The sequence below is a fragment of the Centruroides sculpturatus genome, unplaced genomic scaffold (genome assembly GCF_000671375.1).
Source record: "Centruroides sculpturatus isolate CEXI.00-Female unplaced genomic scaffold, Cexi_2.0 scaffold1879, whole genome shotgun sequence".
NCBI lineage: Eukaryota > Metazoa > Arthropoda > Arachnida > Scorpiones > Buthidae > Centruroides > Centruroides sculpturatus.
In genome coordinates, this window is record NW_019387807.1 from 59,526 (window position 1) to 80,555 (window position 21,030).

Genomic DNA, 21,030 nt, shown 5'->3' on the forward strand with positions numbered 1-21,030 from the left:
ACTACATGAAAATGAAAATTAATGAATACACTGTGTACAGTAATTTACCTGATAAGACAGACCTCAGAAAAATACTTTATGAGAGCTTTTATACTTTTATAAAGCTGTCTATAATGAAAATTAATTAACTAAGGATTTTTTTGCCCTGCCAGGGTGTGGCCGAGTTATCCGGAGTGCCGGGTTATCGAGAGCCGAGTTTTCGAGGTTCTACTGTATTAGATAAAGAATAAATCAGACATTAATAATAAATAAAAATCTGAATGTTAAGACAGTTTTAAAGAAAGATTTTTAATCAAATATTTTTCATATCTTATGTTTGTTAAAAGTGAGTATGGCTGAAAATCTGTACCTTCTGGGACAATAATGAAAGATCACTCTGGGTGTGAGATAGGAAAAGATTTTCATTTTTAGACTAGGGCTGGTACAAGGCAGACATTTATTAAGGAATGCAGTCCCAAACAGAGTGAATCTGGAATCAAACTCCCAAATCCTGTTTCTGTATAATTTTATAATATGTATATTTAGTTATATGAATATGTTCATCTATGTTTTTATTGCATCATTACAAATAAAGCCTTGTTCACATAGCCACATTACATAGTTACTGGAAATAGACATAAATCCATTGAAAGACCATAATTTAACATCTATTATCAAATGTTTTTGTTATTTGCCTTACACACCTCTGATGCATTGTTTTTGCCATCTAGCATTCTAAAACAACATTGTCTATCTCACAATATCATTGAAAAAAGTTCACAGCCAAAGTATAGCTAAAAATGTTTACTTTTAAATTAATTAAGCAATAAATACAAACTTATAAATTAGTTTTATTTTTAATTTGTCTAAAATTAGCATATTTTACGTTTCACAACTGTAATTATTCTGTGTAGCAATTTCATATTTTTAAATTTGTATCTATTTTTAAAATCAATGTTTTTTCTGACAATATGTATGATAGTATTATGAGGAGTTCGTCTAAATGAAGAATAAAGAATACTTGTAAAAATAATTTTATTTTTTTTTTTGTATTACACTAAAAATAATTACATCTCTAAATGTGATTATTAAAATAATGAACCTCAAAGAAAGTCTTCAACAATTAGGTTAAAGATTTTAAATTAAATTATTTGCCAAAAATTTTTATAAAAACTTTGAGGTTTAAATTTCAATTTTAAAAACACACTTTCATCACTGATATCAAAATAACAAACATTTTATTCAAAGTTAAAACATTTTTCAACTTAATAATTAATATTTTACTTACTTAATATTTGTAATTTGAGCTTGAATTTCTTCTAATTTTCTAGCTGTTGTTAAATACTCTTCATCATTCAAATCTTGGAGAGCCAATTTTTCTTTTGTTATACTTTTCCTAAAATAATAATTAAATTTTTTAAAAATATAACAACTGTAAAGTATTCAATAATTTATATGTAAAAATAATAATAAAGGTATTTTAATTTTTCTAATAACAACAATAAATAACAATTACACAATATGTTCTAAAAATATAGCTAACTAGCAGTTAAGCCAAGCATTGCCTAGGCAAAAAATAAAAACAATCATTAAGATTATTAACTTATTTCACATTTCAAACCCATCTATTATATTATATTCTAAAATTTGATTTATATAACTAAAAAGGTTATCTTATATCTTTATTAATCTTACGTAAAGGTGTTATATATATAACAAGCTGGGAAAGTAAAACACTGTTTTTATTTTTTAGTCAATAATAAATCCTGTAATCTGTTACAAAGCTATAAATTTATTAAACTGTCCCTTAATATAAATTTTCCAAATTTTATAAAATACTGTACTTCATAAAAAAATTTTGTCAATGTTAGACTGCAGGGAAAAAAGTCTTCTGTGTCCAGTGGTGCATTATAATATTATAATATTGTGTAACTAAAATTTTTAAGACCTAAAAAGCCATGGTCTTGAATACATGAAGTTTTCAAGGTGTAACAAGAAAAAGACGTTATGGGCATTGCAATTTAAGTATTTAAACATTAATCAATGAATGGCATCACAAAAATGTCATTGCCCATAATGGCAGAAAAAGTGAGAGATAGTGATTTAACATTGAAACAGTTTAGAAAAAATGACTAATTTAAAAATAGTGAGAATTGTGATTCATTCCAAGGTCTGATTATAATGAGTAGCTTGTACTCTTTTCAGGAAGATGGCCCTTCAAATCATATATGCCTTCCAAGCCAGACAAGTATGGAATAAAAAGTTTGGTGGCTTTATGATTCAAAGTACTTTACCCTTTGAAAGTCATACCATAGTGTATTTTGGAAAAGGAAGAACAGAACTATAAACCTTTCCAGTAATGTTGTCCTGGAGCTGACCAATTCTATTTAGTTCTCAACATTACTTTTATTAAACTTTCAACTTTTTACATCTTTGCATGCAATGATACCACTAATGCTTGTCATCTTTACATAAGAAATTATTTTTACTGGCATGGCAAAAAGTATATGGTGCAAACAAATCCATGCACATGGAAACCTTGCCTAAATTAACATTTCATTATTAAAATATTAAGAGTAATTTTATATATAATATTACTGTAATTGGTATTAAATTTCATGTCAACAATCTGTTTTTATTAAAATCTTAAGAAAAAAATATCCAATTACAAATTTTTGAAACCAGTTGCAAAGATTTGTACTAGTGACTTCAGGTATTTCAAGTATCCAAAATATCTTTGGTACCTGAGTTTGAAGATTTCTATCTCTAAAATTTATATATTGACTAGTGTTCAGCACTAATCAATAAACTAGCTTGTTACAAACAGTATTGTCCAGGTTTATAAGAGGAAAAATATCCAAATGTTAGATGTAGAGAACAAAATACTTATATAGTTTTCATAGTTTAACATTTTCAACTGGAAGTACTGTACACGAGTGTTATGCACTATCCAACACAATAATGATATAGTGTGTCTACTTGTCATTATATCATTGTCGCAGTAATCAATTAAATATATATATTTTAAATTATATCCTTTTTTTGTATAAATTATATTTAGTGTATTATTTTAAAAAATGTCAAGATGGCATTACATGTAAACCAGCAAGTTGGATTTAGGCTCAAATTAATTAATATATAGAAATTAAATTAATATTTGGGGGTGATATGTAAAACATTATCTAAGTTAGAAGTATGTTAATGTAATTGCCAAATTTCATAGCAATTGGTCAAATGGCCTAGGAGTGCATAGTAAACAAACAAGCACACAAACATCCTCATTTATATATGAATAGATATCATCACTGAAATACTGATAAATATCAGACTTTTATATTTGCAATTTCTTCTCCCACTGTCACCATCCTGCCCACTCCAAAATCTGATAAAGGAAACCAAATTTAAAATTTAATCATATATGCATATGCATTAAGTGCATTGTATTGATGAATATGATCAGGGTGAAATCACCTCCACCATCCTCTACCCCTTAAATATTTCAAATACTTAAAAAGTGCAGGATGGTAGAAGAAAGTTTTTTAAATACATTGTATAAAATATAGTCCATACTTTACTAAACTAAAACTAATAAACATAGAAACATCCAAAGTAAAAACTTACTTCATAAACAAAGGATCCAATAATTTTTCTTTAAAGTTTGAAGCAACTGCTTTTTCTAAACTTGTTCTTTCAATGTCAGTCCCTATGATTTCCATAATAAAATTTCATAAAAATTAACAGCACATTATTTATTACAAATTAAACTATAAAATATTTAATTTAAATGATTTACTATATAAAAATTTAAATTTTTACTTACAAGTTTTGTTAGGTATAACATAAGCTGTAATCTCTTTATTTTTAATTTTAATTTTAGCATCTTCATTCAGTGGTGGATACTATGAAAAATAAAGTAATACAGAAAAGTTACTTTTTTAATTGATATTTTCTATAAACATTTTTTAAAAATTGATATTAATGAGAAGCTTATGAAAAATAAACTTGGATGGCTCAGACATGTGGTTAGAAGAGATAAAGATGAATTAGTTAAAAATTCAAGTTATGAATTAGAAACTTAGGAACTAAAAGAAATAGAAGTAGATTGAAGAAAAGCTGGAAATTAGCAATTAGGAAAAATTTAAAGGCATTATGGTTAAACAAGAAGATACCTCAAAAAAGGATAGTTTGGAGGACTAGCATGTCAAATCCTAAAAATTTTTTGAGAGGAAAAAGGGATGGGAAATGATGATGATAACTTTATAAGACATTTTTATATCCTGCATGGATAATGTATTTCACTACTCCTATACAGTAAATTAAATTATATCATAGTATTTGAAAAAACTGCTAACTTCTTGCTTCAGAATATATAAATTAACAAGGTATCTCACAAATACTATAATTATTTTCATCATAATAAATATAAATCAGAGAAACATCAGAAAACTAATATAGAGAAAATTATATCTTTAGTAATCAAGTATCAGTAACTTTATTTCATGGAAAATTTTTATTGTCTTAACTTTTCCATATAAACTAACCAATAAGAAAAAAATTGTTTCAAAATAATTATACAGCATAATTTAATCATTAATTTAATCATATTAATGAATTCATTAATATGATTTGTTTATATTATTTTTATACCTTGAGACAATAAGTATATTAAAAATAAATATAAATCAGAGGAACATCAGAAAACTAATATAGAGAAAATTATATCTTTAGTAATCAAGTATCAGTAACTTTATTTCATGGAAAATTTTTATTGTCTTAACTTTTCCATATAAACTAACCAATAAGAAAAAAATTGTTTCAAAATAATTATACAGCATAATTTAATCATTAATTTAATCATATTAATGAATTCATTAATATGATTTGTTTATATTATTTTTATACCTTGAGACAATAAGTATATTAAAAATAAATATAAATCAGAGGAACATCAGAAAACTAATATAGAGAAAATTATATCTTTAGTAATCAAGTATCAGTAACTTTATTTCATGGAAAATTTTTATTGTCTTAACTTTTCCATATAAACTAACCAATAAGAAAAAAATTGTTTCAAAATAATTATACAGCATAATTTAATCNTGATTGGTTAACAAACATAATCCATTCCAAGACTTTGTTTGTTATCCGAATTGTTTGTTAACCGATTATTGATTTACCATAGGTTTCTATGGGAATTTGATTAATTCGTTCTGGAGACCCCCAAAAAAATAAAAAAATATATACTTTCTTACTATGTTTATTTACATGTAATAGTAAAAATACATATATATGCAATCTTGCATTTTTATTAGTCATGATTTTTCCGTTTGTGAAGGTTAAAGAATCTGTCCAATGTCGATTGCTTTTCTGTCTTCTTCATGATTTTTCAGAAGTAATTAATAGCATTATAATTGTAGAGATTCCTAAGCCAATTAACCTCAACCTGTTTTGGATGCCATTTTAAGACCGTTGTTCTGACATCCTCCCACTTCTTCAAAAGATGTTTAATAGCAGATATCGGCATAAATCCGCTTTTTCAGAAGAAAACATAAAAGAATTGTTTCTGTCAGAAATACAAAAGGCTGGAATTACAAGGGAGAGTTTCAAAGTTCGGGAGAATACTATCCAATCAGTATATACTGGGTTGAATGTTGATGTTGATGTCTCCCACGCTCCGAAAAGTTTCGAACTGTTGCCTGAAGACAAAGGAAGATCAATCACTATTCATTATTTTATGTCACTTCTTCTTCTGTTTGTTCAGCAAAGTGTTCATTATCCAAATGTGTTTGTTGTCCAATCATAAAAATCTTTCGCAAAAGTGTTCATTATCTGATTTGTTCATTAACCAATCCGTTCGTTAACTGATCACCCACTGTACTTAATTATCAAAAATTTTTCACATATTTTATTTATATATATAAATATTTCCATAAGAAAATTTGATAGCTAAAATAAAAATTTTAAATTATTTAATTCACATTATTTTTGAAGATTATCAGTAAAGATTATTTTATTATTTAAATTAGTAGATTTTCAATGCACAAACAATAATAAATATATTATATCATCAGAAGTATTTAAATACTTAAGTTATTTAGCATTTTTTGGAATCATACATGCATGTGTAATTTGAAGTTAAAGTGATATCCTGTATATGCTTAGAAATAGAAATATATTTGAAAACAATAAGATATTTGGAATTAAATTTACAATTTTTTATTTTGGACAGTAAGTAGATGTCACATTAGTAATCCTTCTGTATATGACATTACAAGTTGTTTTAATAATACAGTAGAGCCTCGAAAACTTGGCACTCGATAACCCGGCACTGCGGATAACTCGGCCACACCGTGGCAGGGCAAAAATAATCTTAGATAATTAATTTTCATCATAGACAGCTTTATGCCTTATAAAGTATTTCCTGAGGTCTGTCTTATCAGGTAAATTACTGTACACTATGTATTCATTAATTTTCATGTAGTAAAGGCTCTATGCCTTCATAAAGTATGTGCTTTTCCTTTGTTTAAGGGTATTTGGGCAGTTTATTCTCTGTTGTATTCTCAAGCAAACAATACATATAAGTACAGTACAATATTTTCTGAGGAAACATGCATACTTATACTTTTTTAACCTCATTCCCGATAACCTGGCATTTTCACAAACTCGGCCACCCTTCGGTCCACATTAGGCCGAGTTTTCGAGGCTCTACTGTATCCCAAAAATATTGATATCTGATGTAATTTGAAGATGAAAATTATTATTGCAAATTCAACAAAAAAGCCAAACAAATTTACAAATAGCACTACTATTATATCTTAGTGTCATATAACAATGTTCTGAAAACCTCTTTATTGAGATAAAAACATTTTACAGGAACAGTTATCATCTGTAAAAACTGCTTTGATCCTGAGAATGATTAATAATACAATATGATTTGATTATTGCAATCACTGTGGGACTCAACTATACTAATAATAATGACTGATAGAATTAAATGTAATAGGCAAATTAGATTATAACTAATAGAAATTCTAGTTTCATTGGCTGGCATTCAAAAGACATGTTGAAAGAAAAATTCATAACTAGAAGATTTAGTAATAATAATTATTAATGGTACTTCAACCAGAGTATAGCTGAAGTAACAAATACCAACAATTTAAACTACTAAACTACAGACAATTTAAACCACTACTGAGATGACCTTTCTTTAGAGATTAAAAATAGTAAACATAGTCTGGAAATAGATCATCTCTGCAGTGGAAGATTGTCATTCCTGGTGATTGGACATGGCAAAAGTAAAGACATTTTAGTCTTTTTACATATTTTTACTAATGTGTTAATTAATCAGCCAATTTTTAAAAAATAATAATAAACAATTGCTACAACTTTACAAGTATAAAAGGCATTTAAAAATAAACTTATTTAATAAAGCATGGGAAAAACTAAACATATGATAGTTGCTTAATTTATTCGCATTTCCATTGTAAGTCATTTAAAATTCTACTACAGTCTATCATACTTGTGGCAGTGTTGCCAAAAATCGGCTGAGACTCACTCAAATGCCTATGAAAAACTTATAAAAATATCATTATTTAATCACAAAGGAAAGCTAAACCTAAAATTTTGGCTTTTAATTAACAGGCACTAATGTTTAATGTCATAAATCTGTAGACAGGAAACGAGAAGTCGAGAATAAATTGTTTTGATAAGTAAAAAAGTTGCAACATTGACATAAAAATGGCTGAAAAGTTTCTTCAATAGTAGTCTAATTGATGAGAAATTGCAGAATCTGGCAATCTGACCCATATGAAATTATTCATATTGTGAAAGATAATTTGCTTATAGTTGGAGCTAGTGTCCTTGACTTCTCCTCAAATGAATATTTCCAATAGTCTGCTATAATATGGCATTTGAAACAAAGGAAATTTTACAAGAATATTTTGAAATTTGTTCATTATATACCATAATCAATCCCATATATTTGTATACTGTAGTGCTAGTTATTGTCAGTTGTTTGATATAGAGAAAATTTGTTATAATTTAGGAAAAATTCAGTATTAGGAAATTTCCTGCAACAATTAATATTTAGTGTTTAGAGCACTGGTTATGACTGATAGATACAGCTGGTAACAATTATCGTATTTCCTATATATAAGAGCATGTTCTTATACAAAGGTCATACTGAAAGTCACAAGCAACTAATTTTGGAAAAACAAATACAAATACATCACATTATTTTTCGACATAATCTCCATTTTTTTCGGTACATTTTCCCACCATTATGGGAACTTGAAAATGTCCTTTAAGATAAAACTTTGTTCCAGCACTACGAAAAAACTGATGCACTGCTTTCTTGATGTCTTCCACTGTTTCATAGTATTAGCTCTGCATGTTTTCCTTTACAGCACCAAAAAGATGATAATCTGAGGGTGCTAAATTGTGGCTGTAGGCAGGAGGAGGAAGAATTTCCCACTCCATTTTCCAAATTTCCTCCATGTGTAACAAGTACTGTGGGGGCTTGCACTGTCATACTGCAGGATGATTTTCTTCCCAGGACATTTATCACACAATGCACAACGGAGTTTGAGGTGTCATGACATACTAATCAGCATTAATGATTTGCCCAGGTTCAAGAAATTCCACCAGAATAACTCCATCTGCATCTCAGAAAATAAAGCTGAAAACTTTTCCAACTGATGGAACTGTCTTTGCCTTCTTTTTAGTTGGGAAATTGAGGTCATGCCATTCCATACTCTGCCATTTTGTTTCAGGAGCATAATGATGGAACTTGCTTTCATTACTCATCATAATACTCAGCAAAAAATCATCTTCATTTCCATATTTCTTAAGTGATGAATGTTTTTAAAGTTTGTTGTTGCCAGTTAATAAACAGGAAACCCAGTGGGAGCACACTTTCTGATATCTTAAACTATTGATCATCTCCTGAACTGCAGTGTGCCCTATTCCAAGATTTACTGTAATAGCTTCCACAGTTACACATTGGTCTTCTTTAATGATCTCATCCACTCTTTCTTTGTTGCATTCATTAGAGGCGGTTTGCAAATGGCTGCTATGAGGCTGATCCTTGACGCATGTGTTTCCATCTTTAAAATGTTTTACCCATCTTCTAACACTGCTGGTGCCTATGCACACATCTCAATATAAATTCTGAAGTCTCTGGTAAATTTCTGCAATGGATATTCCCTCTTTAATGAAAAATTCAATCACAGCACACTGACAAAACAAAACATCAGTCACAGCCATTTTGTATTGGCTATCTGTGATCATGTGGTGAAAGTTGGTCATGTCATGACTTGCTCATGGCACTGTCTATAGTCTATAGATTATAACAATATTCTTAGTTTTTCATAATTAATAAATTGTGATTTATAAAAAATTGTTGCTTATGACTTTCAGTATGACCTACATAGATGGAACAAAATCAGCACTAAACTCTGCAAAGTCCCTTAAAAAAACTATTTTTAAGAAACTTTTACAGTATTGAAAGAATTATTTTATTCTGGCTTTTTATTTTTAATAATGTTTTATCACAGAGCTTTTTTTAAAAACTCTTTCCACCCTGTTGGGCACTAAGATGGCCTCCATTAACAAGCCCATTATGGGTTCAGTCAGGCCCACAATGGGGCGGCCAGGTGGTGAGGATGAGGCCCAACATATCCAGATGGACCACCCCCGAAAAATTTCTGGGGATTTATTGACCCATCTGAATTCAAACCTGGGTCCCTCAGAGTGGTAGGCTGCCACCTTGACCCCGTTCGGCCATCTGACCTACAAAATATCACAGAGCTGTCACTGAATAGTTAGTGTATCAGTACATCTACAATTAATTTATATCAAAACAATAATGCATTGCTCTTATAAGTTGAAACAAGCTGACACACATAAGAGCATGCTCTTATATGCATGATATGCTCTTAGAAGTAAAGCAGGACTTGTGTTTCAAAAATTAAAAAATAAGATTTTCACATAAAATAAAATGCTGTTATTTGTGTGGAAATACAATATACAGAATTAACTATATATTGAGACCAACTTATGGAAAAACAACTTGAAAAATTCTTGTTTACCTGAAGGTAATGATAATTATACTTAAAACTCTGACTATAATAAATGAAATTATATATTTTACAATGTATTATTTCTGATAAAATTAAATAAAAGAATAAGTGACTTTTACTGTAATACATTTAAATTATAATAGTGATTTAAGAAACTTTAAATACCTGATGCTCTAAATTACTTTCCAAAATTGTTTCCAACTGTGAAATTTTATCCATTAATGCATTCTGATAACATTGATTCATTAAAAGGCACATCCTGAGATCATTATTGGGTTCTAGAGCCATAAAATTCAAATCATTCTAAATAAAGAAAAAAGTAAAATTAAATGATAATGTACAAAAGCTTTAACTTCTAATAATAATTAAAATCAAAGTACAGTAGAGCGTTGTTAATCCAAAAGCCGATTGACCGAAATGTTGGTTAACTGAAAGCGTTCCAGTCAGACTGTGTCGTGCTGAATCAAACGTTTTTGATAATAGATTAACTTCCAAAATATAATTTTTTTGTTTTAATATTTTTCAATATTAATTTTTAACAATACAATAACCACAGTTATTATTTTTAAAAATTTAAGTTCGGCTTAACATCAACAAAAATTCAACACAAAGCGACACGCAACAAAGAAAAATTTCAACATGGGATAGGTTAATATATTTTTTCATACATAATCGGTTATCCGAAAAATAAGTTATCCGAACAACTCCAGTCCCCAACTGATTCAGATAAGTGTTGCTCTACTATATATGTAAAATTACTAAATTTATGATTTTAAATTAAAAATTTTTAAAAACTTAATTCTATTTATTCATAATTAATCTCATTTTCATTGAATAATTAGTATTTTAATCTTAAAGTCCCTACTAAATTCTTAAAAAGTTTATCATTCTTTATTTAGAAATCCACTTATAAACTTCTTAAATAAACTATAGAAGTTCAGAAATATATTCTCACTTCAAAATAAATAAATATTTAATTAAACAGTTAAAGTTTTATCAAGTATTTTAAATATGACTTGTATTTATAACAAAATATCTTAAATTTATAGCTAATTAATGGTTAATGATCTAAAACCATTAATNGCCGCTATATTGAATACATGCCATATTGTTAGGAAATTCCTTAATACAGACACTGACACACACATTTAATTTTAGTTTTGTTTTGGTTGCTATGCCTTGACTCTGGTCCGGCATAGTACACAGCCACCGGTTTAAACCGAGTATTACCTACTAATCCCAACATAATAATAATTCCACGTCACGACAAGAATAGACGGCCGTTGTTTCGTCTTAAAATTCGGGATCTCCACAGGCTCACTATCCTTTAAGTTAACTTTCTAAAATCTAAGCTCCAACCGAGAGAGAGGGAAGTAAAAATTTTTCTAAGTCTTTACTCGGCAGCAGTGGCGATCAAGGACTGCAGTTTCCAAGTCGAGAGCAGTGGTTCGAATTGTCCAGGTTCAAGAGCTTCTCCACCCTAGTAAATTCTTAAAAAGTTTATCATTCTTTATTTAGAAATCCACTTATAAACTTCTTAAATAAACTATAGAAGTTCAGAAATATATTCTCACTTCAAAATAAATAAATATTTAATTAAACAGTTAAAGTTTTATCAAGTATTTTAAATATGACTTGTATTTATAACAAAATATCTTAAATTTATAGCTAATTAATGGTTAATGATCTAAAACCATTAATGGCTCACAAGATCTTAATATAAGTCCTTAACTAAATGATCAGATTTGCGATTATTAAAGTTACTGAAATAAGAATGCTAATGTGTTAAGTATTGTTGTTACATGAAAAAAGACCTTGAAAAGAGAAAGGATATTTTGTTTGAAATATATTTAAAAATTACTTCATTTATTTATATATTTTGTATAATTATTCTACTGATTAAATAAATTTAAAATATTTTAAAAATTAAAAAAATTTCACTCAAATACCAATACCAGTTTAATATTACTAATGTTTACTAATAAAAACATTTTTGTTTATTTTATTTAAATAGACAAAAGCATTCTAATATTAAACTAAGGTAGATCTTATATACAAATTGGCTAATTAATGAAAAACAGTTATTTACTAGCATAACATTTTTTAAATGTCATCATAATCTTACTTCTTATAAATTTTACTAGAAAAACTAATAAAAACAATATAAAATAATAAGGTCTGGATGCATAAATTACTACTGTTGTTAAGATAGCACTATCTATGATTAACAGTTTCTGAACTAAACTACATAAAACTTTTCATCAGACTGAAATCTGTTGACATCACCTATTAGCAACTTCTACTTCTAGTACTTTCATCCTTATCAAACTGAGCTCTCAGCTTCTTACTAAATTCTTATGGGTTTTAATTCTTGCCAAATTGACTGAAATTTTAGTTCTTGATTAACTCAATAGATACAAAGCTTGAATATGGCTAGATTTTTGCTAGAATCATTCAAATACATACAGGATGGTAACAAAAGTCTCTCCCCAGCCAATTACTTTAAAAATGAATATGGTAATCACTATAGACCCTTTGCTTATGTATATTACATCAGGCATGAACTAAACAATGTTGTGAATTCCCACTCCCTCCAGCCCTTCTATCAAAGAAGAATGCTATAATCTCAGGCCCTAATGAAATAGGGTAACATTGTCTATTACAAATTGTAGCATGTGAAAAAATACATACTATTACCTTTTAATGCATTCTGAAATATCAAGTGAGATTCCAGAACAGGCTGTCAAATATGACAGGTAAATTCTTCACTAAACAACACACTAGGGATGGTACATTGCTGTATAATGCAAATGAAATATAAGTATGGTTAAGTGTTCTAAAATTTAACTTAAATAATTTTGTTATGGTCAAAACTTATTATTCTAGAACAGTATTTCCCAACCTTTTTGGATTAGCGACACACTTTGAATTTAATAAGATTCCTGTGACACACCATAGTTCTTAAAATAAAAATGTTTCAAATTCAAAATAAATTATGAATGTCTAAAAATGTTTTATAATATGGAAGTTAAACTTACCCAGACAAAAACTCACAATTTTACAAGTATATTATTAAAAAAAATTAAAATAATATAATAATAATATTTGAATTAACGAATGAAGAGCTAGTATCAGTCTTTAAACTGGTAAGCTGCAAAGTTTATAGATATTTCAAAGAGTTGGTATGCTGATATATGCATTGATGCATGCAACTTTTACAACAATCAACATTTTAGCGAATACTTCCTTCTCCTTGGTTGAGGTAAAAAGATAAAAAAGAAATGAAATTTTAAAGAAGAACTTATTCATTTGTGGAAACTCTCTACCTTGGTATTCGCTCAGCAGAATGGTGCAAGTTCAGAAAAAACAAACATTTTCATCTTCTAAGACTTGCTTCAGGTTATAAATTTCAAATAGATGGAATGTCTAATACTTTGGTGTTTGAACATGTCACACACAGAAGAGTTTATACAAAAAATTCAAATTTAACATTTTCTAAAATTGACCAATACGATGCATCCAAGTGTAGAAGTTGTATAATGTGAGAGAACCAAGGGGGTAGAGCGCCGAGTGTCTCCCCACTTATCGGCTTCTTTGTCGGGGGATGGCTTGGGTAATTGAGCGGGAGGGATAGCGAGGTCGTGACAAGGTGTCAGATGTNCTATATTGAATACATGCCATATTGTTAGGAAATTCCTTAATACAGACACTGACACACACATTTAATTTTAGTTTTGTTTTGGTTGCTATGCCTTGACTCTGGTCCGGCATAGTACACAGCCACCGGTTTAAACCGAGTATTACCTACTAATCCCAACATAATAATAATTCCACGTCACGACAAGAATAGACGGCCGTTGTTTCGTCTTAAAATTCGGGATCTCCACAGGCTCACTATCCTTTAAGTTAACTTTCTAAAATCTAAGCTCCAACCGAGAGAGAGGGAAGTAAAAATTTTTCTAAGTCTTTACTCGGCAGCAGTGGCGATCAAGGACTGCAGTTTCCAAGTCGAGAGCAGTGGTTCGAATTGTCCAGGTTCAAGAGCTTCTCCACAGTGATCGCGTCAAGGTGTGGGTGCGATCCCTTTTTATACACATCCTGGAGGGAAATTTATCTGGCAAAAATCTGATGCAATCGCCTTTGCGTCGAAAGTTGTTTACTTAGAATCGAACGGTTCTTTACATTTATTACAGTTTCTACCCGTTACTGTGACACTTTCTCATCATAAATTTGACAACAGCTGTCAAACCCACTGAATTAATTACCTCAGGTGGCTAAGGTCAGAACATCGGTGAGCCATTGCCGATGTTCCACCAAACCACTGACAATGAAACAATCATCATCGGGTGATGACTGCCCCACCATTGGTAACCTGATATGGTTTTCCATCATATAGTCTACCCTTGTAGTTGATCTTTTTGCTCCCCTCAAGCATGTAACAGGTGGAGGTTCTTGTTAATTGGCTACTTATTTGTACATTGTAACGAAGGTGGAACTGAATAATCCTGTTGTGAGGGGAGAACTTCCAAAGACATTTAGGACGACAGATGAAGTCTAGAAGGTCACCTTTCGAAGTGACGCAGTATTCTGATGGGTCAAAAAATCTAACTTCAACTTCCAGGGGAAGGAGAAAACAAGAGAAAGAAGGAAAATAATGATAAAAAATAATTTTATAAATGTTTAAGCCTTTAAAACTCCCAAAAGAGTCCAAATCCTCACAAATGTGTTCACAATGACATATCAAATAGGGCTTATCATGCTTGTGAAATGTATCTCTTCTTTAAAATTTCATAACACTGTTCAATACATCATTGTGAAAACTGTTTTACAACTTCTACACTTGGATGCATCCCATTGATTGATTTTAAAAGGATTTTAAATTCAAATCTTTCGTATAAATTCTTCTATGTCTAACAAGTTCAAACACCAAAGCATCAAACATTCTGTGTACTTGAAATTTATGATCTGAAGCAGGTCTTAGAAGAAGACCGAAAACATTTGTTTTTTCTGAACTTACACCATTCTGCTGAGTGAATATCAAAGTAGGAAGTTTCCACAGTAAAATACTCCAGAAACAGACCACAGACCAATGACAGCGGTCTACTTTATAGAATCTATAAAGCCGTCATTGGTCTATCTCTATAGCCTATAATCAGACAAACAGTCAAAACAACAATAACAATTTTTGATACAGACAATATTACACAGACCACTGCAGGCTACCTCTCATGGCTTGCCAGTTGACATGTCAGTCACCCCTGCCTTAGATAATTGAGACTTTACTATATACACACATACTAATTATAGTAACTAACCTGTAGGATTGACAAATAATCCTTCTTTGATGTATTTCCAATTGGACCATCTAGAAATAATAAAAAAATAATAATTATTCATTAAAAGACTGATGATTGATATCTAATACACAACAAAACTTAGTTTTAATATTTATTCCAAAAAAATTTAATTTCTTTATTATAAATTGTTAAACAACATAGACTCTAAATATCTTTGAATATGAATAGAAATGTCCATTTCTATTTCTATTCAAATTCAAATATAGATATTTCTATTCAAATGAATAAACAGAAATAAAGACTACAAGCTCAATGTTGACATCTTATCAAATTTTATCTTCAAATTTTTCTTACTTGGAAGATTCTCTAACAAGTTCTAATGCTAAATTTAGTACAAAATAGATAATTACATCCAAAAAATTTTATTGAGTAGAAGATTGTATAGTTTAACAAGCATCAATCATTACAAGCAACTTAACATTCAAATGATTAACAACAAAAGACATTCCAAGATATCATAATCAGGGGTCGTACTACATACCACCAAAATCATCACTTGTCAATATTTTTATTAAAGTGGCAATAAAAATATAATACTGGCAATGAATCCCTATTGGCTTATATCAACATTCAGTGTAAAATTGAACCACAAAGCACACTTCAGGAAAAACAACAGAATATCTAGCTCCTGTGCAATGGGAGTCCTGGGTACCACACACTTAGTGATTTCATGATGTCGCACGGCAAGTTCAGGCAGAAAAGTAGGAAGTAACATTGAGAACAAAAGGCAGTTTTGTGCAATGCCACCCAACATTTCCAGATTGGAGATATTTTATCAACTGACAGAAAATTTTGGGAATTCTTTAGGGTGACTTTTTTCACTTTCATCTTTTTTCAGTAGACTCAGTAGACTAAAATTTTGACATGACAAAACATGTGAAATGTCATTTAAGCATAATAATCAAATGTGTTATTCGGAATTATTTATTAAAAAATTATTAAAAAATGATTCCTATTGCTAACAAGCAAATATTTATTGTGACATCGTCACATGCTGGGCTGCAATTTTTAATCATATTTTTAATTTATTTAATTTAAAATATATGCTTTCTACCTCAATTAGCCCCTGTACATCATACTTTTCCTCTTAGCAATAGAGTCATGCTATCATCTAACTCCTTTCAGGGGAAAATTTTTGAATTGAAACTGACTTCCAGTTTGAATCTGAAGTTCATATATAGTTACTCGGGGTCTTCTGCCTCCGAGGTTTCCATATTTGGTCTCCTCTTTCATCTACCTAACTTCATTCCCAAAATTAAGGAAAGACAGACAGAAGAGTGGACAGAAGATAGTGGAAATTTATAAGTCTACAACTTTTTCAAATTGCAGCCCAACTAGGAGAAGGCCAGACATTCATGTTTCCGATTCGAGGGAAACTTGACGAACATGTAGTCCTAAACACAAACAGCTCGTTGTTCAAATAATAGGATCCAATTCTCAAGCAGTTCCAAACCTTGGGCCTCTGAAAAATTTAGTGTTTAGCTTATAAGTCTTTAAAAGTTTCATGTCCCTGAGTGACTAAGATGCTAGGCATTGGACTTACAGGGTGTAGGTACAAATCATTAGCATTATAATTACTATTATCATTGCTCACATTTAAAACTTATAAAACAAGAGATTAAAATTATGATGTCATATCCTGTTTAGCAAAAACAAGTCTCTGTAGATTTAACTCTTTTACTTATTAAATAAAATTTTTGTTTCTTCACATTTATTTTCAGATATTTTCACTCGTGATTACATACTATGTCCTCACAAGTGAATAAGCTTCAGATTTACTGCACATGGACAAAAAAGACAATATGAAAATAGGGTAGCATAGTCGCAACATTTTATTTTTTTAATTCTTAATATTATGGACAATTTCGTTGATCTTTTTGCTCCCCTCAAGCATGTAACAGGTGGAGGTTCTTGTTAATTGGCTACTTATTTGTACATTGTAACGAAGGTGGAACTGAATAATCCTGTTGTGAGGGGAGAACTTCCAAAGACATTTAGGACGACAGATGAAGTCTAGAAGGTCACCTTTCGAAGTGACGCAGTATTCTGATGGGTCAAAAAATCTAACTTCAACTTCCAGGGGAAGGAGAAAACAAGAGAAAGAAGGAAAATAATGATAAAAAATAATTTTATAAATGTTTAAGCCTTTAAAACTCCCAAAAGAGTCCAAATCCTCACAAATGTGTTCACAATGACATATCAAATAGAGCTTATCATGCTTGTGAAATGTATCTCTTCTTTAAAATTTCATAACACTGTTCAATACATCATTGTGAAAACTGTTTTACAACTTCTACACTTGGATGCATCCCATTGATTGATTTTAAAAGGATTTTAAATTCAAATCTTTCGTATAAATTCTTCTATGTCTAACAAGTTCAAACACCAAAGCATCAAACATTCTGTGTACTTGAAATTTATGATCTGAAGCAGGTCTTAGAAGAAGACCGAAAACATTTGTTTTTTCTGAACTTACACCATTCTGCTGAGTGAATATCAAAGTAGGAAGTTTCCACAGTAAAATACTCCAGAAACAGACCACAGACCAATGACAGCGGTCTACTTTATAGAATCTATAAAGCCGTCATTGGTCTATCTCTATAGCCTATAATCAGACAAACAGTCAAAACAACAATAACAATTTTTGATACAGACAATATTACACAGACCACTGCAGGCTACCTCTCATGGCTTGCCAGTTGACATGTCAGTCACCCCTGCCTTAGATAATTGAGACTTTACTATATACACACATACTAATTATAGTAACTAACCTGTAGGATTGACAAATAATCCTTCTTTGATGTATTTCCAATTGGACCATCTAGAAATAATAAAAAAATAATAATTATTCATTAAAAGACTGATGATTGATATCTAATACACAACAAAACTTAGTTTTAATATTTATTCCAAAAAAATTTAATTTCTTTATTATAAATTGTTAAACAACATAGACTCTAAATATCTTTGAATATGAATAGAAATGTCCATTTCTATTTCTATTCAAATTCAAATATAGATATTTCTATTCAAATGAATAAACAGAAATAAAGACTACAAGCTCAATGTTGACATCTTATCAAATTTTATCTTCAAATTTTTCTTACTTGGAAGATTCTCTAACAAGTTCTAATGCTAAATTTAGTACAAAATAGATAATTACATCCAAAAAATTTTATTGAGTAGAAGATTGTATAGTTTAACAAGCATCAATCATTACAAGCAACTTAACATTCAAATGATTAACAACAAAAGACATTCCAAGATATCATAATCAGGGGTCGTACTACATACCACCAAAATCATCACTTGTCAATATTTTTATTAAAGTGGCAATAAAAATATAATACTGGCAATGAATCCCTATTGGCTTATATCAACATTCAGTGTAAAATTGAACCACAAAGCACACTTCAGGAAAAACAACAGAATATCTAGCTCCTGTGCAATGGGAGTCCTGGGTACCACACACTTAGTGATTTCATGATGTCGCACGGCAAGTTCAGGCAGAAAAGTAGGAAGTAACATTGAGAACAAAAGGCAGTTTTGTGCAATGCCACCCAACATTTCCAGATTGGAGATATTTTATCAACTGACAGAAAATTTTGGGAATTCTTTAGGGTGACTTTTTTCACTTTCATCTTTTTTCAGTAGACTCAGTAGACTAAAATTTTGACATGACAAAACATGTGAAATGTCATTTAAGCATAATAATCAAATGTGTTATTCGGAATTATTTATTAAAAAATTATTAAAAAATGATTCCTATTGCTAACAAGCAAATATTTATTGTGACATCGTCACATGCTGGGCTGCAATTTTTAATCATATTTTTAATTTATTTAATTTAAAATATATGCTTTCTACCTCAATTAGCCCCTGTACATCATACTTTTCCTCTTAGCAATAGAGTCATGCTATCATCTAACTCCTTTCAGGGGAAAATTTTTGAATTGAAACTGACTTCCAGTTTGAATCTGAAGTTCATATATAGTTACTCGGGGTCTTCTGCCTCCGAGGTTTCCATATTTGGTCTCCTCTTTCATCTACCTAACTTCATTCCCAAAATTAAGGAAAGACAGACAGAAGAGTGGACAGAAGATAGTGGAAATTTATAAGTCTACAACTTTTTCAAATTGCAGCCCAACTAGGAGAAGGCCAGACATTCATGTTTCCGATTCGAGGGAAACTTGACGAACATGTAGTCCTAAACACAAACAGCTCGTTGTTCAAATAATAGGATCCAATTCTCAAGCAGTTCCAAACCTTGGGCCTCTGAAAAATTTAGTGTTTAGCTTATAAGTCTTTAAAAGTTTCATGTCCCTGAGTGACTAAGATGCTAGGCATTGGACTTACAGGGTGTAGGTACAAATCATTAGCATTATAATTACTATTATCATTGCTCACATTTAAAACTTATAAAACAAGAGATTAAAATTATGATGTCATATCCTGTTTAGCAAAAACAAGTCTCTGTAGATTTAACTCTTTTACTTATTAAATAAAATTTTTGTTTCTTCACATTTATTTTCAGATATTTTCACTCGTGATTACATACTATGTCCTCACAAGTGAATAAGCTTCAGATTTACTGCACATGGACAAAAAAGACAATATGAAAATAGGGTAGCATAGTCGCAACATTTTATTTTTTTAATTCTTAATATTATGGACAATTTCCTCATGCGATCATGTTTGTTACACTTCAAATATCACAATACAACAATATCTGAAAATAAATATAAAAAAATAAAAATTTTATTTAATAATGTAAAAAGATTATATCTATAGAGACTTGTTTTTGCTATACAGAAAATGACATCACAATTTTAATCTCATGTTTTATAAGCTTTAAATGTGAGCAATAATAATAATAATAATAATGACTCTCCCGTGGTCACCACCTGGTCGTGGTGGGAGAGCCCAGTAATTTTACTGAACCATAGGGCAATGCAGGCTGGAGCACAAGCTCCTGGTAGAGACACCCATGCCAGTAAGGTCTATGGGGAGAAATGAAGCTAAGAGTGACCACACACCCACATGTGGAGATAATTATCATGGTAGTAACCAGATCTAAGAATGATACCGGCTCGGACGTCGCCCGGGTTAACAAGGTCTGCGTTCGTGGGTTAGGCAGAGGCTCACATTCGAAAAATAGGCTCCAGTCTCCCTTGGTTACCAGTGGCGAAAGCAGCACTGGCCCAAGTATGGCTACTGCAATGCCCTCAACAGATGTGAGGAATAAACCTAGCCTTGGTGTTTCTGTGGCAATGCATCCACAGACCACAAAGCCTGGAAAACCATGCCAACGGATGAAATGGACATCAGAAATGAACGAGTTTATCATCCGCACTTACTATGCAATCACAAAACTTAAAACAAACATGACAGCATACAGACAACAACTACACCATAGATTCACACAACAATATCCTCACCTCACTGTCACAGAACAAAGGGTTGTTGATCAAAAGAGAACAATTATACACAACAACCTTATTCCACAAACAACACTTGAACTTATCAAACAACAGGTTGCTGATCAAATACATCAACAGACAGAAACATTTAACATTAATGAAGATCACGTAACCTGTCAGGATAATCCAGCA

At 30.3% G+C, this 21,030-nt stretch overlaps 1 protein-coding gene across 1 annotated transcript in view; it reads right to left on the reverse strand.

The window, feature by feature from the left end:
• Positions 1-1,257: 1,257 nt before the first annotated feature.
• LOC111616644 (rRNA biogenesis protein RRP36-like) overlaps positions 1,258-21,030 on the reverse strand; it is a 32,496-nt gene continuing 12,723 nt past the window's right edge. Inside the window, exons 2-6 of the mRNA XM_023358032.1 lie at positions 18,190-18,239; positions 10,224-10,361; positions 3,800-3,878; positions 3,601-3,682; positions 1,258-1,375 (exon numbers count right to left, since the gene is read on the reverse strand). Of these exons, the coding sequence (XP_023213800.1) occupies positions 1,264-1,375; positions 3,601-3,682; positions 3,800-3,878; positions 10,224-10,361; positions 18,190-18,239 (461 nt within the window). The 3' untranslated portion in view covers positions 1,258-1,263. The remainder of the gene's footprint in view (positions 1,376-3,600; positions 3,683-3,799; positions 3,879-10,223; positions 10,362-18,189; positions 18,240-21,030) is intronic.